This window comes from Eulemur rufifrons, chromosome 13 (genome assembly GCF_041146395.1).
Source record: "Eulemur rufifrons isolate Redbay chromosome 13, OSU_ERuf_1, whole genome shotgun sequence".
Taxonomy (NCBI): domain Eukaryota; kingdom Metazoa; phylum Chordata; class Mammalia; order Primates; family Lemuridae; genus Eulemur; species Eulemur rufifrons.
This window is the reverse complement of record NC_090995.1, coordinates 10,889,565-10,914,054: the sequence shown is the minus strand read 5'-3', so window position 1 is coordinate 10,914,054 and position 24,490 is coordinate 10,889,565. Positions and strand designations below refer to the sequence as shown.

General features: G+C 47.5%; 1 protein-coding gene across 3 annotated transcripts in view; it reads left to right on the top strand.

Annotated features, from left to right (window-relative positions):
* Window positions 1-24,490, top strand: part of AFF1 (ALF transcription elongation factor 1) — a 182,598-nt gene that overhangs the window by 152,540 nt on the left and 5,568 nt on the right. For all 3 annotated transcript variants that reach the window (XM_069485366.1, XM_069485365.1, XM_069485367.1), the window contains 9 exons: window positions 4,634-5,569; window positions 14,544-14,659; window positions 15,553-15,817; window positions 18,451-18,542; window positions 18,725-18,785; window positions 20,966-21,102; window positions 21,390-21,458; window positions 22,217-22,354; window positions 23,814-24,037. In XM_069485366.1, the coding sequence (XP_069341467.1) occupies window positions 4,634-5,569; window positions 14,544-14,659; window positions 15,553-15,817; window positions 18,451-18,542; window positions 18,725-18,785; window positions 20,966-21,102; window positions 21,390-21,458; window positions 22,217-22,354; window positions 23,814-24,037 (2,038 nt within the window). The remainder of the gene's footprint in view (window positions 1-4,633; window positions 5,570-14,543; window positions 14,660-15,552; window positions 15,818-18,450; window positions 18,543-18,724; window positions 18,786-20,965; window positions 21,103-21,389; window positions 21,459-22,216; window positions 22,355-23,813; window positions 24,038-24,490) is intronic.

Below are 24,490 nucleotides of genomic sequence, written 5' to 3'. Positions count from 1 at the left end.
AAGCGGTTTTGCCAAGGCCTTTTTTTTTTTTTTTTTTCTCCCCCCTCCTCCCTCCTGCCCCGGGTAAAACAGGGCCAACCATTTGCTTGTCCACCCTCAGGAGATACTGCAAAGACGAACCCACTGAGACCGGAAATCTCAGGCACTACATTTCTCTAGAGGGTTTATGCTGTTTACTGGGTTGCGGAGCACGAGAAATTATTAGTAACAATAAAAAAGGTTGCCAAATTCCCTCCAACCTCGGGTAGCAATGTAAACATTATACTAGGGAAGGAAAGTAGTGAAAGGGGACGAAGACATTCCTATTTTATTTTTGGTGACTGAGGCCAGCCCGTGTAGAGAAATTCTGCATATTTAAGATGGGAATGCCAGGAAAGGAAGCTTTCTGGTTAAGAAAACATTGAGGTTGTCTGTTATTTATCTCTGTTTGGAAAGCAAAGCGGTTCCACTGGAGCAATAGCCGAATATCTCTGGAGCTCATGCAGTGGGCGTTGAGGGCCTTGTCTGAGGGCAGCGGAGGCTGAGGAACTGGCTGGTGTCACTGTCTGTTAGACGTGAATCTGTGTCTGGCACGGGATAAGCGCTCCGTGCTTTTTGGCTGAGTGAGCATGGATCAGCATAACCGCACTTGAGTGCCTTTTGGATTTGAGCGACTGCTCTGTTTCTGGGACTCCTTGTTTGCTTATCATGCTGATTACTGTTGAAATAGTTTCTCTGTGCTTTGGAAAAGGAGGCTGCGTGTGCTATGCACACGCATTGTGTGATATCCACTGTTGATATTTGTGAGATCTTTGCATTGTTTCACCTAATAAGGGAAATCTGCTTGCTGGTTAGATTATTGGTATAAAGAAGATAATTCAATTCAATAATAAAATTCAAATAAAGTGGAAATGGTACAGATGTGGCTGAAAAGGTGAAACTTGGGAAAAAAAATTAACCCTGTGTTTGTAGTAATGAGACATAGTTACATTTTATTGCTCAGGAAGTTACTAGACTAGATTGAGACCTCTTAGATCTAAATTAAAAGCTTCCTGCCAGGTGTGGTGGCTCATGCCCGTAATCCTGGCACTTTGGGAGGCTGAGGCGGGAGGATCGCTTGAGCTCAGGAGTTCCAGACCAGCCTGAGCAAGAGTGAGACCCCGTCTCTACCAAAAATAGAAAAAGTTAGCTGGCCAACTAAAAATGGAAACAAAAAATTAGCCAGTCATGTTGGTGCACCCCTGTAGACCCAGCTACTCAGGAGGCTGAGGCAGTAGCATTGCTTAAACCCAAGAGTTTGAGGTTGCTGTGAGCTAGGCTGATGCCAAGGCGCTCTAGCCCAGGCAACAGAGCAAGAATCTGTCTTAAAAAAAAAAAAAAAAGAAGAAGAAGAAAGTAACATGAACTTCATAATCAGCCGTAGATACTGGATTTAGCTTTTTCATCCACTTCTTCTATTTTTAATGCTGTGAAATTTGCTTCTTACATACGGCTTCCTTTTAATTCATTTCATTTGATATTGTCCCAGTGATCTTAGATCTAGAACGTTGCACGCATGCCCGTGGGCTCGTGCTGAACTTGGAAACCAGCCATAATAGATTCCAGTTCAGTGTCTGCTCTACCATGTCACTCTCAGCTTTTCAAAATACGTGGACACGTTGCCTTTTTGCTCCTTAAGTTTAGAAAAACGTGATTCCATTCTTGATTTTTCAGGAATCTGCTTAGTTTTCTATTTACCGTCCAGTTCTTCGGTAGTGAGTTGATTGCCTAGTGGGGAGCTTTTCCATCAGTTGTTTGATTTTACTCCCACCAGCCCTGAAGTCTGGTAGCTCTCTTTTTGTCTGTCAAGAAGTTAGGAGCACTGACTTTCAAATCCTTAGCCATGTAACTCTGAAACCTGTTTTTTCCCCCCTACTATAATTTTTTAAACACCTGCTCTACCTATACCTACATTTATTATAAATCTCCTGTGTTGAGAATAACATGAATTCCATAATGAGCCATAGATACTAGTTTTAACTTTCTCCCTCTTTATTCTATCTTTAATGTTCTTTTTAAAAAAATTTGCACTTGTGTTCTCCGCAGCTATGTAGTTTTAGTAAAAAGGGAGGCATGTTCAGTGCGTAACTGAAGACTTCTTATTCAAAACCACTATTCATTCTCAAAATTGCTGACTTTTGCCAATTTAAGAGATTAGGAGAGGCAAAAGGGCATATGGGCAAATATTTATTGAAATACTTAATAAAAAATAATCATGCTTTTCTCCTACCTGCATTTTGTAGCGTTTGGGTTGAGTAGCACTGGGAGCAGGGAGGGGGAGGGGTGAGCAAAGACGGGGTGGGGGGTGGGGGGGGGAATGAAGCCCAAACCTTGATGATCTCTGGCACTTAGCTGCTAAAAATCTATTGTAAGATCTGTCTTTAATCAATCCCTTATACAAATATTTGCCCCATCTCAACACCCAAATAACATCTGACCTTAAAGGAATTTTAGCCATTTTCCAACTTTTTATTGGGTACACAAAAAAGATTCCTTCCCCCTTGTCTGGCACAACAACTCAATTTTGCCCTGAAATTGGGCCATTAGTCTCCCTTCTGGGCATTTTTTAGGACCACAGTGGAAGCAAATGTTTTATTTCTGAAACGAGGACATTTCCTTCAGGGACGACTCAATGCATCTCAGTCCTGCCCTGTTTTGCCGGTAGGGGGAAAAGGCTATGTTATTTTTTTTTTTTTTTTTTTTTACCAGGAACAATGTGCCTTTTGGTTCACATATAAACACTCTCCTAAAGAGCGTGTCAGCAATGGGTGTGCAGTTGTCAGCATAGCTTGGGGGGTGAGACACAGCCATCCCTTTCCTGAGGAAGGGTGTGCAGGACTGGTTCCCAACATGCCTGGCAAGTGATGGGTCTCACTACCCTGTCCCGTCAGTTAACCACTCTGGTTGCTACACCCTCAAAGTTTTTGCAGGAAATCGTGTTTGACAAGAAGGTATTGTGAGCCAATCTTTTCTCTATCCTTCACAATCCTCCTGCCTTGTTAGAATACTGAATGCAGATGTAGATTACATGTAGCAAAAATGCCTGGCCACGTCATAGTGATTTCCTGCTCTCCTGCCTCCCTGCCCTGAAATTCACGAGAGCAGGTATACAGCTGATGTCAGTGAAGGAAGCCACAAAGGAGCTGTGTTTTCACATGCAGCAGTTTGGGGTAGGCAATAAAGAAAGGAATGATGCAGTCATCTTGCTGCCCAAAGTATGGTCCTCCCTGGGTTTCTTAAAGTTCCTCTTAATTCTGTTACAATCACACTAAGCCCTACCTGATCGTTTATTACCTCTTTTCCGACCAAAAAGCCTTTATGTCGTATCCATATGTTCTACGTATTTTTGTGGGTTGAATTATTTGGGATATTCCACTGGGAAAACTATCAGCAGTCTTCCCCTTAAAATCCTCCACCTACTGGAGTGGTCTCCTTGTTCATAATTTAATCAGTTAAATTCCATGTGGAATATCTTTCAATTAACTTCCTGGTACACAGTGTATAATGGAGCTTTAGAGAACCATGTAAGCCGGTGATGTACTGCCCTTAAAATAAGTGCAATCACCATTCACTATTAGATTATATCACCCTATGTGATAGAAAATTTGTAAGTGTAGTACTACACCTACAGGAATGTGCAAATATCTTGTACCCCACCGTATTGCAAGATACAGTAGTGGGACCTGGAGATAAAGGGTCTCTGTCGTTCTGTGGATAAGGTCTAAGAGCCTCGTAAGACATGGTGGGATGCGTCAGTAGTTTAATTTAGCAACAAAGTTGAAAGTTCAAGTGACAGTAGAGGCCAGAAACTTCTGTTTTCACTGACCAAAGTAATGGTACAGGTAATCCGTACAATCTCACTGCCCTTAAAGTCGCGTCTCCCTGTGTGTCTTAGAAACATAGGTGCTGTTTCAGACCAGGTTTTCTGCAACAAGACACTTAATGTTTGACTTTTAAAGACTCCAAGTGGGACTAATGCTCGCCTAATGTGACCTCACTTGATTCTTTTAATCGAGGTGTAAAATTTGAAAATCAGAATATATCTGTGAGGCATTGATAACCTTGTCACATACACATGTTTAACATGTGATGTTTTTTAAGCAAAAGAAATGATGTCAATTCTTGAAGGAAAGTCATTTTCAGTTGAAAAGTGTGTCAGAAAAAAGACAAAGTGTGAAACCCAGGCATAATCACTGAAACTTAGCTTATTCCTTAGCCACCTTCCAAAAACAGGTGGCTAGTGAGTAAGCCTTGATAAGAGGATTTTTTATTCTCCATTTCCCCTTGTTGTTCTCCCATAGAGTAATTTACAGGCCAAAATGTGTCAGTTCTGTTTATACTATAATTACTGTTAGAACACAATATTTGTATTACAAAGATTTCTCAGCAGGTGACAGTGGCCTATAACTCAGTATCTACTATGACAAAGTTCTCAAGTTAAAAAAAAAAATTGAAGATTATTTTAAGAGCTAATTGTTATAATATTCGACTTACAATTTGAGGGTAAAAAGAACGTGAATTCCTGGGTTGGGACCGACCTGCGCAGGGGGTGACTGACGCAAAAGCGTTTAGCATCATGGGTCGGTTAACACTGTCCCCATTTTCTTGTTTTCAGCCCGAGCCGCCAACGACAAACAAATGGCAGCTGGACAACTGGCTGACCAAGGTCAGCCAGCCGGCTGTGGCCCCCGAGGGCCCCGGCAGCACAGAGCCCCCGCGGCGGCGCCAGGAGAGCAAGGGCGGCGGCGACAGCAGCGCCTCGAGCCAGGAGCGTCCTGAATCCAAAGATCCTCCCCCCAAAAGCTCAGGCAAAGCCCCCCGGGTCCCCTCTGAAGACCCCCAGCTTGGAAAGAGAAGCTGCCAGAAGTCCCTCGCCCAGCAGGAGCCCCCGCAGAGGCAGACGGTGGGCACCAAACAGCCCAGGAAGCCGGCCAAGGCCCCGGCGCCGGCGGCCGCGCAGGCCGGCCTACAGGTGGAGAGCGAGCCCGGGCTCCCGCCCTGCGGCCCGAAAGACCAGACGTCCAAAGACAAGCCCAAGGTGAAGACGAAAGGCAGGCCCCGGGCTGGAGGCAGCAGAGAGCCCAAGCCGGCGGCGCCCGCCGCCAGCGACAAGAAGAAGCACAAGAGCTCCATCCCGGCCCCCTCTAAGGCGCTTGCCGGCCCAGAGGCCACCAAGGACGATGTGGAGGACAGGAGCCCTGGGCAGTTTGCTCTTGTCCCCCTGACTCAGAGCCAGGGCCCACCCCACAGTGGCGGCGGCGGCAGGACTAGTGGCTGCCGCCAGGCCGTGGTCGTCCAGGAGGACGGCCGCAAAGACAAACTCTCGTTGCCTCCGAGAGACACCAGGCTGCTCTCGCCGCTCAGGGACACTCCTCCCCCGCAAAGCCTGATGGTGAAGATCAACCTAGACCTCCTCTCGCGGGTCCCCCAGCCACCCGGGAAGGGGAGCCGCCCAAAGAAACCCGAAGACAAGCAGCCGCCCACGGGGAAGAAGCACGATTCTGAGAAGAGAGGCTCAGACACCTCGAGCAAGTTGGCCAAAAAGAGAAAGGTGAGTGTGGGGAGGCCGCCCTCCACCGCGGCGGGGCATGTCCCCGCAACGTCCCTGCTGCTGGCGCCGCAGGGTCTTTGCTCGGCCCTTGCTCTGAGTTGTCTTGGCAGAGGCTGGAAATCTTGGCTTTGGTGACATGTGGCTCCTCCTACCAGAGTCACGTTGTCCGGTCTTTGAAGCTTCTCACTCTGCGGGAGGTGATGACACGTCTCACTGGCCTTCCTCAGTCTGGCTGGGTGGGCAAGGGTTGGAGACGATAGCTTCCTTTAGGACAACGTAGCATTTTGGGGTACATTGTTATCTATTCTGAGAACACTGGCATTTACCACCTGGCCTGTTAGGGTTTGCCCTAAAAATTATGATCTTACATGAACTGAAGTGTAAATTCGTGTTGTGAATTAACAGAAGTGCTGTGCTGTATTTTACTCTTGCAGTATGATCTTGAATACCGATATTACATCCGTGTTTTAACTCATGACCATATAACACCTCATTGGAATTATTAAATGTGTGGATGGGATATCTTGTTGAGTAAGATAGGCTGCTATGGTACATGGCAAAATGTTCGCATCTGTCACGTTATAATTTTTGGAACTTTCATTTGGACATGTAGAATGGACATAGTAAAAAAAAAAAAATTCCTGCATTATTTAAGACCCTCTATTACTTGTACATGTTAGTCTCTTTCCTTTATTTTGAATCATTGGGCTCTTGATGTATTTTTTGCTTTGTCACAATGATGAAAGCAGAATGGGTTTTTCCCCAGTGGCATTTCCCAAGCCCACCTGCCCAAGACACACAGACAAAGCCACAAGAAGGGCCAGTGCTATCCTGCTGGGAAGGAATAAAACTTTTAACACCCCTCTAAGTACGTGAAAAACTTCTGAGTCAGCTGTGAAAGTTGAGCTAAGAATAACAAAGGGAAAAAAGATCACGAAGCCTGCTGCCGAGTCTGAGATTCGACTCATTAATCCTCTAGGTTAAAAATATGACACGACTTTACCGCATAGTAAAGGGCGACCGTTTTCTTAGAACCTTGTCGCGTGAGACCGGACGGTGTGCAATGCCACCACCGCTGCTGTGGGCAGGTTGGATGGGATGGGACCAGGTGGGGACTGCTGGTGCTATTTCAGCTAGAAAAGGGCATAGTTTCATTTCAGAAACCTTAAATTTTTTAAAGTGGGATGAGGCTGTTTGTGTGTGAAAGGTACAAAACTTTGTGGAGGAAATTGTGCTGGACCTACTTAGGAAAAAGATATCTGCATCTCTGTTATACCTGAGATAACTTCAACAATACTCTGATTGACCGGGCGCGGTGGCTCACGCCTGTAATCCTGGCACTCTGGGTGGCCGAGGCAGGAGGATTGCTCAAAGTCAGGAGTGTAAGGTTGCTGTGAGCTACGATGAAGCCATTGCACTCCAGCAGGGGCAACAGAGCGAGACTCTGTCTCCAAAAAAGAGAGTAACCCTCATTTACCTGCCTCTCCTGGGAACCCTCCATCATCTGTGTCTCCCAGCTGCCCTGGTCCTGTGTGTCGTCTCCAGTGCTGACCTTCTGCACGGGCTGGAGTGAAGAGAAGTATTTTCTTCTAAAATGCTTCCCTGCCAGGTGGAAATGACAGAAATTGGAGGATTCCCCGAGAGAGTTGTCAGCCCAGTTCGTGCCCCAGTGCAAATCTAGAAGTGTTGCTCACAGCTCTAGAGAGGGAAACTTGTAGCTCTCCCTGTTTACTGTAAGAACTGTGCCCTCCGAAAGCCATTCCCAGGCTTTGGCTGGATGCCTCTAAGGGCAGCTCTTTTATCTTTCTGTTTGGCGCGTGCAGAAACAATGTTCCCCTTATTGAAATCGAGTGTGTGATTTCTTTAAAGCCCTGGCAGGCAGCTGAGAAAGGTCAGGCCCTGGGACAGGTCGCTCACCTGTCAGTACTGGCAGGACTGATGTCAGACCCACGCGTTCCAAAGCCCGGCTACACGATACAGTCACCTTGGGCCGCTTCAGCTCCGGTGGTGGTGGTGGTGGGGTCCCCCTCCCCCACTGGTAGTCTTTAAATTCCTCGTGCAGTCCTGGTGCCCGTCAGAGCCGGGAGCCACTTGGGCAGAGCTTGCAGCAGGGCCCCGGATCGTGCCGAGCTGGCCCTTTGGATTAAAAAATGCCTCAGGTGTGCAGTGTTCAGACGTCACTGACCTAGGCAGCCCGAATTCCTTTCCTCAAGTGGGTTATTAGTTAGCAACATTACTTAGAAACTTCCAGATAAATAAATACAAAAACCAGTCAACTGTATACTTATTTCATGATCAGAGAGGAGAGTCATGTGTCCTTTGTGGGTGGTTTTTTTTTTTTTTTTTTCTCCTCCTACTGGATTCCAGGTGGGAGATCGTGGACACGTTAATCTCCAGTCCTTTCCTGTACGGCACCGTCCCCCTGTCCTCGCCGTGCCTCGGCTGCGTGGGCAGGGCTCCCTGGCCGCCAGTGGCCACCAGCACGTGGCCCGGCCCTTTGCTGTGAAGCACAGTGCCTTACGGTTGGATGGTGAAGACTTTTTTCATTTTCTTCATTTTAAGCGTGAACACTAAAAAAAAGGCTCTCCGCAGATGTGGTCGGAGCAACTGAAGATTGTTCCTAATCCTTTGCGTTAGGGGAATTTAGTGTTTTTGTTTAAAGGCCCCTTAGAGAGTGTCCCTCTCCTGGCACCAAATGTAGCACGTATTTTCAGAGGGTTTACAGACCCTGGAAGCCATTTGAAACTGACAAGTGTGCGACAGTGATCAGAAAGAGTTACTGGTGGCTGACGGCTGGGATGAATTTTTTCACCACTTTACAGGGGTGGGTAAGGAACAGGTCACGAGGACAAGTGGAGAAACTGAGGGGAATGGGCAGGCCCTCACAGTGCTCTTTACATACGCTGCTGGATTTCAGCAACCTGATGACAGTGTCGATTCTGAAATACCAACTTACATATTTTTTATATAATTCTTAAACCAAGCCTGTGTTTTTTAGATTTGGAGAAAAAAAAAATTGAAGTTGAGAATCACGATATACAGTAAGACTCAATCAGGCCGGTGCAATTGTGATGCACTAGATGCATTCTGAAAACGCATCTCTGCACGTTCTAAAAACGCATCTAGCGTGCAGAGGACTCTGTGTGAGCTCCGTGGTGGTGTCGGCACCGATAGATGACACCTCACTGTACTCGGTCATCTTACACAGTAGACTGCCTGTCAAATAAATGGATCATCTGTCTTTTTTTGTTTGTTTGTTTTCCCTGAGACAGAGTCTCACTCTGTTTCCCGGGCTAGAGTGCTGTGGCGTCAGCCTAGCTCACAGCAACCTGAAACTCCTGGGCTCAAGCGATCCTCCTGCCTCAGCCTCCCGAGTAGCTGGAACTACAGGCATGCGCCACCATGCTCAGCTAATTTTTCTATGTATATTTTTAGCTGTCCATATAATTTCTTTCTACTTTTAGTAGAGATGGGGTCTCGCTCTTGCTCAGACTGGTCTGGAACTCCTGAGCTCAAACAATCCTCCCGCCTTGGCCTCCCAGAGTGCTAGGATTACAGGCATGAGCCACCGCGCCCGGCCTGCATCATCTGTCTGAATAGTCATTTAGGCAAATAAGGAAGTACTTCATTCAAGTCTTGTCTTTTCCTTTTTTTAAATAATTGCTTTACTGACCAAGAAACTTCAACATTTGTAGGAAATAAATTTCAGTGCCATCATTTATGTGTGTTTTGAGGGCCAAGGAAGGGAAGTAAGTATGGTACTTTTTGTTCCTTGGAATGGTTGGTGCAGTCCTTCTATCTAAGATCTGTCTTTTTCTTGGGTTATTTCTCCAGATCAGCATCCCCCGTTATCCTTCAAAATCCAGGGTTTGGAAAATCAACACCTACAATTTGCAGAGCTACTTACAGCCGACTTCCTCATGCCCGTTAGCTCCCCTAAGCCGAACGTCATAACCGTGTGCCTGTATGAGCGGAGGCCGCGTGAGGTCATTCTGACATCTGTGCGCGTTCCTTTACCAAAGAGAAAAATGGGATTAATTTCCCTTTTCTGTAGTACTTACCCCAGCGAAAATAACCTGTCTTCTCAGTAGGTCTCTGCTCCTGTCGTTGGTGTGAGCTGGGACTTGGTGTCCCTTGTGTCGTCCTCTTACTGAAAGAGGGCAAATCGCAGGGAGGTCCCTGAGTCTCCCAGCAGGCCGCTTCTCCAGTTTTCTGTGCTCCACGAGCGCCAAGCTCGTTCGCTTTCCTCTGGGGGAGATAATAGGGTCTAAGCACGTGAGCGCTGGAAGAACCTTCGCAGGCGCTCGGCCAGCCGCTGCCTTCGATAGACGAGGTGGAGACAGGCGCCGGTGCCTCTTGGCTGCCCAGGGGAAGCAGGTCTGCGGCCCAGGTGCGCTGCCACCCCCGGCCCAGCCATCGTCCCTGTTCCGCACGCGAGTTTCTGTGTTCCGAGCGGCACGAGGTCAGCGCGCTGGCTGGCGGTTCCAGGCGCGTCCCCGCCGCCCCCACATCCTCCTCCCTTTCGGCCACTGGTGCAGGTGCCCCGTGTGCCCGTGTCACCGCCGAGCACCCACGTCACTGCGTCTGCGCAGACCGCGTCTTTCCACCTGTCAGAAACTCTGCAGCACAAAGCAAGTGTCGCCTCTGGGAAAAGCGGCCATGGTTTTCCGCTGCCACCCCCGCCCTGGCGGCGTGTCACAGACGCAGACTGCCGGGCCAGGCCATCTCGTCCTCCTACGGCTGCGCGCCCCCCCCCGTCACCACGTTCTGCGGGGGGAGCGGCGTTGGCAGACACCTGGGCTGCCTGACCCGACAGGTCAGGACCGGCTGGGCTCCAGCAGCCTCCTCCGTGGCACGTGCGGGCCCCACCCTGCGACACTCAGCCTTGTGGAAATAGAGGATTTCTGAAGCCCAGACTTTAAACCAAATTCCCTGAAATTGGGGGTGATCTGGGGATAGACCGTTCTCATCTCATCTTCCAACGGCTCTTTGACCCCTGGAGACCTAGAGCCTGCCGTGCCTCCTGCATCCCCGGGGGTCATGTTCTTGGGGTTCTGGTCTCATTTCTCACCACCCCGCAGTGCGAGGCTCAGACTCGAGCGACCCTTTCCTGGAGCCGTTGACTTAACTCTGTGAGTCCCACCGTCAGGGACCTCAGCCGTGTCCCCGGGCTGCGAAGCTTCGTTTCTGCGCCAGCCGGGGGGACGCCTCTGTGACTGTTCCGGGCAGAAGGTGACAAAGTTCCGAGGGCGCAGTGTACAGAAGGAACACTAACCCCAAGCCCGCCACAGGCTCGATCGCGACAGTTAAGCGAGTCAGCAGAAGAGGATTTTTGCTTTATTGAGTTGAGTGGCTTCCTTGCTACCCGCCTACCCGTTTCTAAGTTGCCAAATGCCAACGTAAAGCGTACTATGCCCGTCGGTGCCAACACGGTCACTAAATGCCAGCGCTGAAGTTGGTGTTTCTTCCTCGTCGGCTGTTCTCTCGAGTCACCAGTTGGCGGCACCAGAGTCCTGACCAGTTTGTGGGGACTGACGGGCGTGTGGTTTGTAGGGTCTGCCACATTGGTTTCCAGTAGCAACTCGCCTGTGCTAAGCCTAGAAAATGAAAATACACAAACATCAACTCTCATTCCACTTCTGGACTTGGGTGTTTTCTTCTTTCAAGTAGCCTTGTGGGTGGCTCATGCTTAGTTTTGCCCTGGGGACCTGTGTGTGTCATTAACTGCCTGGAGATAGCTTCCCTTTTAAAAAGGATGCTTTCTCCCAGCCATCAAAACTGCAAAGAAAAAATGTGTTTTCCTAACTGCCTCGTATGCAAGTTAATGTCAATCTGGGTATTTCAGCAAATTTTGACTTTTCCCGAAGATAAATTTCCCATCTTCGTGCAATGCCTGCTAGACCCAGCTGTGCGGTCTGAAATCTAAAATGCAAGAGACTTCACCGGGCCCTTTGGTGACAGGGTACCCTGGGCCCCTTCGGTGTCCGATTGACAGGGGGGTTGCTGGTACCGGTGGTTGGGTTTTATTGTCACCCCATCGTTTCCAGCTGATTGTTCTCTCCGCCACCGCTGGCCGTCCTCGAGCGTTGCCGCTGAGCCATGGAACGGAGGGCTGTGTGCTGCGCAGGGCCCCAGCCAGCCGCCCCGGGCTTCCGCGACTGGCCCGTGCTCACGGGAGAAGCAGGTGTGGGGTCTCCTGGTGCGTGTCAATTGTGAATTTAGAATGTGCCTGCTGACCGCATGGATTGTCTCCTCCTCTGGTCCCTCGCGATGCGTTTCCTCCACCTTCTGTAACAGTGATTGCATTCCTGAGGAACCGATTTATTTTTTCTACCCAGAGTGTTCGTAATTTCTTTGTGTTGGCTGATGGGAAGTGCAGAACCCAATTTGCAGGTCGTGTCTAGCACGTAGAACCGTGCTGTCTGGCAGGCATAAGATGCGAGCATGTATGTAATTTTTAAATTTTCTAGTAGCCATGTTAAAAACTACAAAAGGAGAAAAATGGAAAAGAAAACTAGTAAAAAATAATTTTTTTTTTTTTTTTTGAGACAAGAGTCTCGTTTTGTTGCCCGGGCTAGAGTGAGTGCCGTGGCGTCAGCCTCGCTCACAGCAACCTCAAACTCCCGGGCTTAAGCGATCCTACTGCCTCAGCGTCCTGAGTAGCTGGGACTACAGGCATGCGCCACCATGCCCGGCTAATTTTTTTTCTATTTCTATTTTTAGCTGTCCATATAATTTCTTTCTATTTTTAGTAGAGACGGGGTCTCGCTCTTGCTCAGGCTGGTCTTGAACTCCTGACCTCAAGCAATCCACCTGCCTCGGCCTCCCAGAGTGCTAGGATTACAGGCGTGAGCAACCTCGCCCGGCCGAAAACTAGTAAAAAATAATTTTAATAACTCGAATCCGATATATCTAAAATATTACCTCCTACAGAAGGATGGGCTACAAAACAATTTTTACAATGTGAACATTTAATCCATCTAAGAATATGTGCATCTATTATGCATGAATAAAAAACATTGAATCAATATAAAAGTTACTACATTCCCTTTTTCGCGCTGCCTTTGAAGTCACTTTGACTTCAGACAAGCCTGCCCTCTTCCTTTCTGAATGTTCTCACTTCTGCACACACCCCAAGGTTCAAAGCAAGTGTCTTTGTAAGCCAACCCTGAACGAACTCGTTTTGAAACAGGACGATGCATAAATGAATAAAAGTGTTTCTGCAAAGGAGTCCGGGCAGGGCTGGCTGGCAGGACGCTGGGAGAAGGGAGGGCACGTTTTTTTTCTATTTCCCATCGTTTTATAGGAGCTAGGCTGCTTTTTGGTGTCTGGGCAGACCTGGAGCCTATACACGTTGATTTATGCACTTCTCCTGGAGAAATTCAGGAGAAGAGGAAGGCACAGTGGTAAGCGCTGGGACCTCTCACACTTAACTGGAAGAATTCTTTTTTTTTAACAGCTTAAGAGAGGATTGCAGGCTTATTAGCGATTGTCCTAAATTGACTGCTGGTGTCCCAGATTCCTAACTCGGTGACCTGACACTGGGGGAGTTTTGTTCTAAACGCACATGAGAATGAACCGGAGGACTCGCACCTGTCACTCACCTGCCACTTGCCAGACAGTGTGTGGGCTCCTCCTTCCTGAACCCAGACCCGTGGGCAGGAGGCTGCCGTGAAGTCTGTGGGTGAGATTCTCGTTGAGGAGTGTTGACAAGCCAAGCACAGGAACACGAGGAAGACACTTGCTGTGAAGACGACTTCTCTTAATGATGAAATGTGTTTGTTTGCACCTTACTTGCTATAAATGGATGCGTCTGAAGTCCTTAAATTCTGTAGTTGCAAATTCCCTTCCTCCCACTGAAATCATATTTGCAGTCTTTCATTTTTCAGTCAAATCTTTTGAAAAATAAAACCATAAATATATAGAGAGAGAAAGAGAGAGAGAGACAAAGACAATTTGGGGAGGGTGGAAAACAGGGCGGGAGGGTCACTTGAAGCCAGAAGTTCGCGACCAGCCTAAGCAACCTAGTGAGACCCCATCTCTCTAAAAAACAGAAAAAATTAGCCGGGCATGGTGGCGCATGCCTGTAGTCCCAGCTACTCGGGAGGCCGAGGCGGGAGGATCGCTGGAGGTCAGGAGTTCAAGACCAGCCTGAGCAAGAGCGAGACCCCCGTCTCTACTAAAAACAGAAAGAAATTAGCTGGACAGCTAAAATTATATATCAAAAAATTAGCTGGGCATGGTGGCGCATGCCTGTAGTCCCAGCTACTCGGGAGGCTGAGGCAGGAGGATTGCTGAAGCCCAGGAGTTTGAGGTTGCTGTGAGCTGTGATGACGCCACGGCACTCTAGCCTGGGTGACAGAGCGAGACTCGGTCTCAAATAAATAAATAATAAGAAAGAAAATTAAATCGACGGAGGAGAGCAAATGTTAGCCAGAATCCCAGAGCAACTGTTTTTTTGTTGTTGCTATGTAGCTTTGTGGCCCTTTCTGTCGGATATACAGAGGATTTCGTAGCCTGTTTCTTTTTCAACACTGTACTTATATTCCATTGCAAGTCAAGCTTTAAGCAGTTCACTATGAATTTTATACAAACAATAAATGAATTGGGTGTAAGTGGATGGTTCTTTTGAAAGAAGTGGGGGGAACCTCCTAAAAACCTTCTGTGTTACTTGGTGTGAATATACGTGTCTTAATGATTCTTTTACATTTAGAGAAACACTGATGATACGCTGAAGTCTACTTAGTCGTCTTGTAGTCAGCTATTTAGACATATCCCTTTCCTGGGTATGAGGAATGGTCTTTCTTCAGGCAGAAATCACATCAAATCGGGACTGTTTGTCCCCTGTCCCACCCACATCACATACTGTCACGTATTCAAGTCCCCTCTTTGCCTTCTCTGTATTTTCTTTCCTTTCTCGTCTGTACAGTTATGTTGGTAACAATTTGCTTTGTCTGTTGTGTTATAATGACAGGGTGAAGCCGAAAGAGACTATGATAACAAAAAAGTCAGACTGGAGAAAGAAACCAAATCGCAGTCCTCTTCCTCTTCCTCCTCCTCCTCCTCCCACAAAGACTCTTCTAAAACCAAGTGAGTATGGAGATCAGGAAAGCCTAACCTCGAAGGCGCTCAAGTCGTAAGTTCTTCTTCTGCAGTAGAATCAGGGTGTCAGTAAACCTTAGGGCTTGTTTTGTCACGTGTTGAGTTTGTGTTGCTTTCATCCATAAGGACCTTTCATTTGGCAGCAGACTTAGATTTGTCAGAAGCATTTTTACTGTGGACAGTTTCCTAAACATATGGAATTATATTTTCTCTAAAGGAAAATAAGAAAGGTACTGTTATTGTCATCCCTCCTTTGCAGAAGTGGAAACAGAGACGCAGAGATAAAATTATTGGGCTAAAGTCAAAGAGTTCTTCCTGGGTGGTGGAGCCCGCCTGTGGCCCCCGGGAGCCAGGGTTCCACGTTCTTTTCTGGAGATGAGTGAGCCTCTGCAGGACCCTTCGGTGCCTGTTGCTGGGGAGAAGGGTGACAGGTGGCAGTGCCAGGACAGCGTGAATATAAAAAGCAATTATTTCATCTCTGATTTATTCAAGAAAGTGCTTCACAAAATGACGTGACAAAAACAAGTGCATCGTGTCCCCAGGTGGAGCCAACAGATGTTGGGGGGGTGTCGGGGTGGCGAGTACAGCTGGCTGCGGGATGGGGGGTAGCTAGTGGACAAGGGTCGGGACCGGCTAGGGAAGTTGGGACCGTTGGCACACTCTGCAAGCCTAGTGAAAAATTATACGACTTCATTTATTACTAATAGATAGGGCTAGATTTTCCAAAGGCATCAAAAAGTCCCTGAAATTCAGCCTTTTCGCAACATGATTTCGTGCACAGTCTTTTGTGCCAGTGGCCGGTTTGTCCTTTATAACCGAACAGCTAAGCCGTGTGACTCGTGTTCTGCCTCAGCTGAGTTTTTTATGTCGTTTCCCTCCAGGACGCCCCGGCCCTCTTCAGAGCCCTCAAAGAAGGAAATGCTTCCTCCCCCACCCGTGTCCTCCTCCTCCTCCTCCTCCTCTTCCGCCACCTCCTCCCAGAAGCCAGCCAAGCCTGCACATAAGAGGTCAAGGCGGGAAGCAGACGCCTGTGGCCAGGACCCTCCCAAAAGTGCCAGCAGTAGCAAGAGCAACCACAAAGACTCTTCCGTTCCCAAGCACAGAAAAGTCGAGGGGAAGGGCTCCGGAAGCTCCACGGAACACAGAGTAAGTGGGGGTGGCAGGTATTATGTAAAACGGGGGATATGTGGTGTTGCTGTACTTCTAAGTTCCCAAGTAAAATACATTCCGCACGATGGTACCTGAGAACTATTCATTACTTCTAATAATGCAGGCCGAGCAAGGTGGCTCACACCTGTAATCCTAACACTTTGGGAGGCCTAGGCGGGAGGATCTTTCGAGGTCAGGAGTTCGAGACCAACCTGAGCAAGAGCGAGACCCCGTATCTACTAAAAATAGAAAGAGGCCGGGCGCGGTGGCTCACGCCTGTAATCCTAGCACTCTGGGAGGCCGAGGTGGGCGGATCGTTTGAGCTCAGGAGTTCGAGACCAGCCTGAGCAAGAGCGAGACCCCATCTCTACTAAAAATAGAAAGAAATTATATAGACAGCTAAAAAAAAATATATATAGAAAAAATTAGCCGGGCATGGTGGTGCATGCCTGTAGTCCCAGCTACTCGGGAGGCTGAGACAGGAGGATCCCCTGAGCCCAGGAGTTTGAGGTTGCTGTGAGCTAGGCTGACGCCACGGCACTCACTCTAGCCTGGGCAACAGAGAGAGACTCTGTCTCAAAAAAAAAAAAAATAGAAATTATATGGACAACTAAAACTATATATAGAAAAAATTAGCCGGGCATGGTGGCACATGCCTGTAGTCCCAGCTACTTGGGAGGCTGAGGCAGGAGGATCACTTGAGCCCAGGAGTTTGAGGTTGCTGTGAGCTAGGCTGGCGCCATGGCACTCACTCTAGCCCGGGCAACAGAGCAAGACTCTGTCTCAGAAAAAAAAAAAAAAAAAAATGCAATAATGAATTGTTTGGGTTTAAGATTCTACTTTTTGGAGAAAGGTACTTAATATACAAAAATTTAGTTGTCCATTTATTCTTAAAGGATTCAGAGGTGAAAAATCAGAATAGATTTTTGTTCTAATTTTCTACTGGATGGTTTGCAGTAAGAAATGATTTACTTACCCTGGTTCTCGGTTCAAATGTTTGATCTCAAATATTTGCATCACTGGTTATAACGGGGGAAAAATATCTACTTTTTCAAATGTTCCTCTCTTCCTGTTAATCTGGCAGAGGGTGTGTGTGTGTGTGTGTGTATTATGTAAGAAAAAATGTTATGTTTGGCTTTGTGTGTTATCTGCTTTCTCCTACATTCTTATCTTAACATCTTTTTGAGTCCGCAGTACAAATAGAACCTACCGCTTCGATTGAATCTGAGCTAGGAAAGTGCTTGACCAAGCCAGAGTGTGCAGTGTTGAAATTACTTATTTTGAACTACGATTTTGGACTAAGAGGGATGATACTTCAAGGACAATGATCTTAAATGTTGCAGTAGGTTAATGCAAAAGTAATTGCAGTTTTAGCATTGTTGAAAGTTGACATTGGAATACAGTCTTAAATGCAGTTGTTACACATCATTTTAATGCTCATTTCTTGCCTTTTATTTTTTTTTATTTTTGCTAATGACTTATTACTTGCTGTCTATCTGATATTTATTTTGGACTATGGAAATGATGTTAGACAAAAGGCAAATTCAAGCCATTTTCTTATTTGAGTTCAAAATGGGTCGTAAAAGCAGCGGTGACAACTTGTGACATCAACAACGTATTTGGCCCAGGAACTGCTGACGAACGTACAGGGCAGGGGTGGTTCAAGAAGTTTTGCAAAGGAGATGAGAGCCTTGAAGATGAGGAGCGCAGTGGCAGCCATGGGAAGTTGACAGTGACCAACTGAGCGTAATCATCGAAGCTGATCCTCTTAGAGCTACACGAGAAGTTTCCGAAGAACTCGACTTCGACCACTCTGCGGTTGTTCAGCATTTGAAGCAAATTGGAAAGGTGAAAAAGCTCAGTAAGTGGGTGCCTCCTGAGCTGACCGAAAATCAAAAAAATCATTTTGAAGTGTCTTCTCTTCTTGTACACAACAACGAACCATTTCTTGATCGGCTTGTGACATGCGACGAAAAGTGCATTTTATACAACAACCAGCCACACCAGTTCAGTGGCTGGACTGAGAAGCAGCTCCAAAGCCCTTCCCAAAGCCAAGCTTGCACCAAAAAAAGGTCATGGCCACTGTTGGGTGGTCTGCTGCCGGTCTGACCCACTGCAGCTTTCTGAATCCCGGCGAAAGCATCGCATCTGAGAAGGATGCTCAGCAAATCGATGAGATGCCCGAAAACTGCACCGCCTACAGCCGGCATTGGTCACCAGAAAGGGCCTAATTCCTCTCCACAACAACACCCCACCACACGTCGCATAACCAACGCCTCAAAAGCTGAAAGAACTGGGCTGCGAAGTTTTGCCTCCTCCGCCACATTAACCTGACCCTTTGCCAGCCAACTCCCACTTCTTCAAGCATCTCGACAACTTTTTGCAGGGAAAAGGCTTCCACCACCAGCAAGATGCAGAAAATGCTTTCCAAGAGTTCGTGGAATCCGAAAGTACGGATTTTTATGCTACAGGAATAAACAAAATTTATTTCTCGTTGGCAAAAATGTGTTGATTGTAATGGTTCCTGTTTGGATTGAGCCTAGTTATGATGATTTAAAATTCACAGTCCGAAACCGCAGTTACTTTTGCACCAAACTAATATACTCCGTGTGTTGATTTTTGTGTTTAAGGGATCTTCCAGAGACGCTGCAAACCCTTTTCCAGTGCCTTCGTTGCCAAATGGTAACTCCAAACCAGGGAAACCGCAAGTGAAGTCCGACAAGTAAGATTTCAGACGCCTTCTTCCCCCCACCTCCTCTGTCCCCCCCTCCTCCTTTCCTCTTCTGCTTCTCTGCTCACCCTCCTCTTCCTCTCCCGCCTCCTCTTTCGCTCCCTTAGTCTTGCCCCGGTCTAGTGATTCTCAGCTCAGATAACCCACCCCTGGTTTTTCCTCTTCTTTTGCAGACAACAAGCAGATTTTCACATGAGGGAGGCAAAAAAGTTGAAGCAGAAAGCAGAGTCAATGGTCAGTCTTGGTTGTTTATCCCTTTGGTAGAATATCGTCGGAGTAAAAACAAATCGGTAGCGCCCATTCTGCCGCGCTGCCTGTCACTCAGGTGGCAGGGCTGCCCTGGGCCACGGCACACGGGAGAGGCAGGATCCCATGGACAAGGGCAGAGGGTTCTTGGTGCAATTATCGTCTTTGGCTCTGTTGATTCAGTCTGATCGTGGGCAAGTGTACAAAGTACCTGTCACAGTGTTACACATCGGTGCACGACAGTTGATCTGCCTGGTGGTGATTTAGCACCTGAGTGCTTTTGTGTCCCACGGAATCCTTTGGATGTGAAAAACAGTCCTGCTCTTGAAAGTCAATTTGTGTCCCCTCGGAACCATCTCACGGGGTGAGGGATCCTGTTTGCATTCCAGATCTATCTTAAAGCGCTTGAGAGAATGACCTGGAGGAGTTAGCTGAGCAAAGCTGGTGGATGCAGGTTTAAGAGGAAGGCAGGGATCGTGCTGTTGGTAAACATGCCTCAACGGCACGAGCTTTCTTCACTCTGGTGCCCTTCGGACTTTCTGGAAGGTGGTGGTTTTGTTGTTAGTTGTAGACATGATTAAAGATGCTTTTACATCTCTGCTGCAGCATAATGAGATGTTTGCCCTTCATCACAGTTAAACATCTAAGCCTCTGAGGCTTTTCTGTATTTTAGTGTGTTCCCCAAACGTAAACCCCTGTAAACGCAAAACCTTCCGTGGAAAGCCATTTGTTGAACTTTGTACCGTAGGAGCAGACCATGAGTTGCTTTTATTGTTCCACATGCAAACCTGACCACACGTTTCACAGGCCCTCGGGGACCCGAATCAGACGGCTCCGTGGTGGCCACGCGATCTTGGCCGGGTGCTTTCCAACTCCAGTCTGCAGACGGGCGTCTGTGCTCAGACGGGCTGGGGAGGGTGGGCTGAGAATCATTGGAGTTTCAGAAAAGAGTAAACACTTAGCACTGTCATCCAGTTAGCTAAAACTTCCCTTGACGTTGGATGCTTTCCGCACTAGATTCCTTGATTATTCACACACGTGAGATTAATATTCCACGGAACTTTGTTTGTGTTTTTTTGAGACGGGGTCTTGCTCTGTCTCCCAGGCTGGAGTGCGGTGGCGTCGGTCACAGCTCACTGCAGCCTCGAACTCCTGGTCTCGAGCAAGACTCCCACTGTGGCCTCCCAGAAGTGCTGGGATTATAGGCATGAGCCACCGCAGCAGGCCGGACCTGTTTTTAATCCATACATACGCATTTCTTCTTCCTCCCTACCCAGGGCTGTTGCACATCGCTCGTGGTGTGCTAGGACCGTCCTGCTTTGCGCCTGTTGCATCCCGTTTTAATAAGTATAAATACATTCCATTTCACTCTCAGAATACGCCAGTTTCTGGACAATAAACCAGTATGGCCACCCTCTCCGTAATATCGAATTGCATAATGTGTCAAAGATGTGCATGTGGCATTCTGAGTAATCAAGTGCACAGCTGCGTATGGAGGAGCGTATTTCATCTCCGCAGCGTACCCGGTGTGGAGCAGGGCAAAACTGTGTATTCAGGTTTAGGGTGAACACCCATGCCTGATTTTATTAATATTTCCGTATCCCTTTAAAGGACTCTGAAATTTGATCCTTATGGGCCCGGGAGCTGGTCTTGTCCACAAAAGCCAGAGGCCAAAGGAGATTCACTAACCCAGTGGGCTCTAAAAAGCATAAAACAATTATTGTCAGGTATTATATCTCTGGTGCTCATGAGCCATAATACACGTTTTCCACTGTTCATTGAACTGACACACACAAAGAAACAAGTGTCTGTGTTACTCTAGGAATGTGGAAAATGTTTCTCCGGAAGTTACATATTGAATCATTGCACACGTATGACAAGGCAGCTGTGGGCTCGTTGCCTTAGTTGGACACGGGCTTTCTTAAACCTTTCCGAGTAGTCTTAGTACGGAGTTCTCTTCTTTTTCCTAATGCATTTTTGCTAAAAGAAATTTTTCAGTGGGTCAGAGCTGGCAGGCCCTGGTTATGGTTTTCAGTTGGTTTGTTCCCACACGTCTCTGGCGATGATTAAACTGAGACAGCAGAGACAGGTTACACTAAAGAGCGTGGGTGAGGAGCTCAATGAAAGCTCGTCCTCGGCCTAACAGTGCCCACGTTCTCCTCCTGCAGACGGACAAGGTGGGAAAGGCTTTCAAGTACCTGGAGGCCGTCCTGTGCTTCATCGAGTGTGGGATCGCCATGGAGTCCGAAAGCCCGGCGTGCAAGGCCGCCTACGCCGTGTACGCGGACACCGTGGAGCTCATCAAGTGAGTGCCGGGTCGGGTCACGCCTGTTCTTTGTTCATGTGCATTTCAACGGGGGCTCGGTAAGAGCAAAGCCACTTGGTTTCGAGAGGTAGACGTGTGCTCGCCTGGTTTTCCGAGTGGCCCAGATCATGGCTCTGAAGCCCGGCTGGCTTGTGCGTTGCTTGCCTGTCTTGGCATCTTCAGGAAAAATCAATGCAAATCGGAGACGAGCACGATAAGATGTATTTGTGCTAGGGATTTTCCAACTGCCTTTGTTTAACCTGATGCACTTCTGCGTTTTCCTGTAGATTCGTAATGTCATTGAAATCCTTCTCTGATGCCACGTCAACACAGGAGAAAATATTTGCTGTTTTATGGTGGGTACTTTTTTCTTAGTCTAAATAGTAATACGTTTGGTTTTGCATCTTTTGCTGTCACAAAAAAGATTTTGAATTTGTTCTCTTAACATGAAAATTACGTCTGGGAGGCTGAGGCGGGAGGATCGCTTGAGGTCAGGAGTTCGAGACCAGCCTGAGCAAGAGCGAGACCTCCGTCTCTACTAAAAATAGAAAGAAATGATCTGGACAGCTAAAAATACATATAGAAAAAAATTAGCCGGGCATGGTGGCACATGCCTGTAGTCCCGGCTACTCGGGAGGCTGAGGCAGGAGGATCGCTTAAGCCCAGGAGTTTGAGGTTGCTGTGAGCTAGACTGACGCCACGGCACTCTAGCCCGGGCAACAGAGCGAGACTCTGTCTCAGAAAAAAAACAAAAAAATAAATAAATAAATAAAACATGAAAATTACGATGACAGGCAGATCGACACCTTGGTCAGTGGGTGATACCACTGATGTTAATTATTATGAAATGGTGTCTGCTGCCGTCGTGCTGATGACTCAGTAGATGCTTTCGTCTTGTGATTTTAAATTATATCCTTGTGTAGTTGTGGTTTTCCACCAATATTCGCTTTTGGTGCCAGTCTGAACAGTAAGATTCTCGATATACTTATGTAAATGAGGGGAACTCGGTGTGTCCATGAGGCTGTAAGAGTTTAGACGGCTGTGCTGTTCGAGTAGTGGTCACGTCCGCAGGGTAACACGTACTTAAGTTTTTACCTTCTGCTGTTGTTCGCAGCATGCGTTGCCAGTCCATCTTGAACATGGCGATGTTTCGTTGTAAAAAAGACATAGCAATAAAGTATTCTCGTACTCTCAACGAACACTTCGTGAGTTCTTCCAGAGTCGCTCAGGCACCTTCCCCGTGCATTGCAAGGTAATTCTAAATCGGATTTAAATAATTTCCAGAACTGAGTCATTTCTTTATTTGCCTCTTGCAACTGTGTGTGTGTGTGTGTGTGTGTGTGTGTCTGTCTATCTTTGGCTTTTCAGAAATTACTGGCTTCATCTGTGTGCTGATTGCTCCTTAAACTTAAATCATTAGCATGTTTCTGCCTTTTGAGAAATAGTTATAAATCAAGGTTTTTGCTGTTTGGATAACATAAAAAGGTAATTGCAGAGAATGTCCAGTATGAGGATCTTTAGATGTGAGACTGAGAACACACAAGAGGCAGAGCCGAGTCTTTTCTCTCTTACATGTATACACGTCTTCTTGGCATGTCAGTAAACAAGAACTTTCTAGAGCCATATGCCCTCCACCTTCTCCAGGATCCACACCAGCAATACTAAGAATGAAAATAATGATTGCCAGCAAAATTCTGTAGCCCACTTGGTGAACTGAAAGTGTTGACCTGTGCTGTAAGGTGTTGAAAAACAGAATCCCTGTGCAGGTGTTTTTAAAACGAAGATGATGTTTTCTTCCCTGTGCTCGTTGTCTAGCATCTTTTCAGTTTGGTTAGACTCGTTGTGAAGTTTCTAGTCTGATAGGTTTTGCTATTTTAAGAATATCTCTCACATGACTGCCCCATTTCCAGCACATTCAAAAGAAGAGACTCTCCCATATGGTCTCTCTTAAGAAAGTTCTGATGGAGAAGTAACTTCTCACCTCTGAAAACTTTGTCCACTCCTGCCACTCCAAGCTAATAATTTGTTGGTCACATCAGTGTCTCCACGGCTGCACTTGCCTTTCTTGTTTGATCCATGTGGAGGCGTCTGTTAAATCGTTACGTGCAAATGTTCAGCCAAGAGTGGGGTAAAGATAAAACGCCTGATACTGCCCTGCCCAGTCTCCTCTGAGCCTGTCCCACCGTGGTTCATTCATTGGTTCGGTGTGTATTCTTCAAGAGCCTACTCTTAGCACCTGCTGTGCGACAAGCTAGTGAAACAAAGATTAATAAGACATCATCTCTGCTTTCATGGTGCTGTGACCTAGGAAAAGGCATAGACAGAAAAGTGCAAGAAAAAGGTTGGAGTCGTGGCAGAAAGGAAGCTGGGATGTGTCCATGGTGTCTAGAGGAGTGCCGGGCGGAGGGCGGGTGCTCAGCGTCGGGGGAAGGAAGCGTGGTGGGGAATCCATGCATGCGTGGGCTTCCTGGGAACTGGGTGTGAAGAGAGACACAGTCCAGCAGAGAAAGCAGACCGTGCGAGTGGCCTGGGAAAGCATGTTTGGGTACACATGAGCCCGCTGGGTGACTCGCTGACTGTGTGGGAGTGTTGAGCAGGGATCGTCGTTTTGATGGGTACACACTGAGACTTTGTGCCTTGGGCTGAGTGTCAGGGACAGGAGACCTGTGTGATTGACCAGTTCTCTCTCTCCCTCCTCTTCCACCTCGCAGAAGCACAGGCACGCCGTCCCCTCGCTCCCCAATGCCTTCTCCTGCCAGCTCCGTCGGGTCCCAATCGAGCGCTGGCAGTGTGGGGAGCAGTGGGATGGCTGCCACCATCAGCACCCCAGTCACCATCCAGAACATGACATCCTCCTATGTCACCATTACGTCCCACGTTCTTACTGCCTTCGACCTTTGGGAACAGGCTGAGGTCCTTACAAGGAAGAATAAAGGTAAGCGACTCTGTGGTGGTCACTTCAGGGGCACGGGGATTGGGAGAGGAGAATGTTGGTTTGTATTTCGTGTTCAGTTTCTGGAAGAAAAGGAGGTGTGTAGCTGTTTTCACTCTTCATGTTTTCTCCATTCTGCCTCAGCCTAATTGCGATTCTTCCTTGAGCTCTGTAGCAGAGCTGGCTGAGATCTTAAGTGGCTTTAGTGCCTGCCTCTTCAGAAGTTCTGGTGTTGTTATTTCAGCCAGAACTAAAATGCTAGCAAAAGAGCACAGCAAACAAGGAAAGTCTCCGGCTATTCGTGGGCTCAATACATTTGGGATACCAAGTAGCATAACCCAAATACTGAGTTGACTGTTTGCTCTCAGCGTGTGTTCAGGAAGCTGGCTGGCTATGGTAGAGAGGGACAGCACGGTGAACGTCCTTGAGACTAGCTTGGAGAAGAAGGCCCTTGGA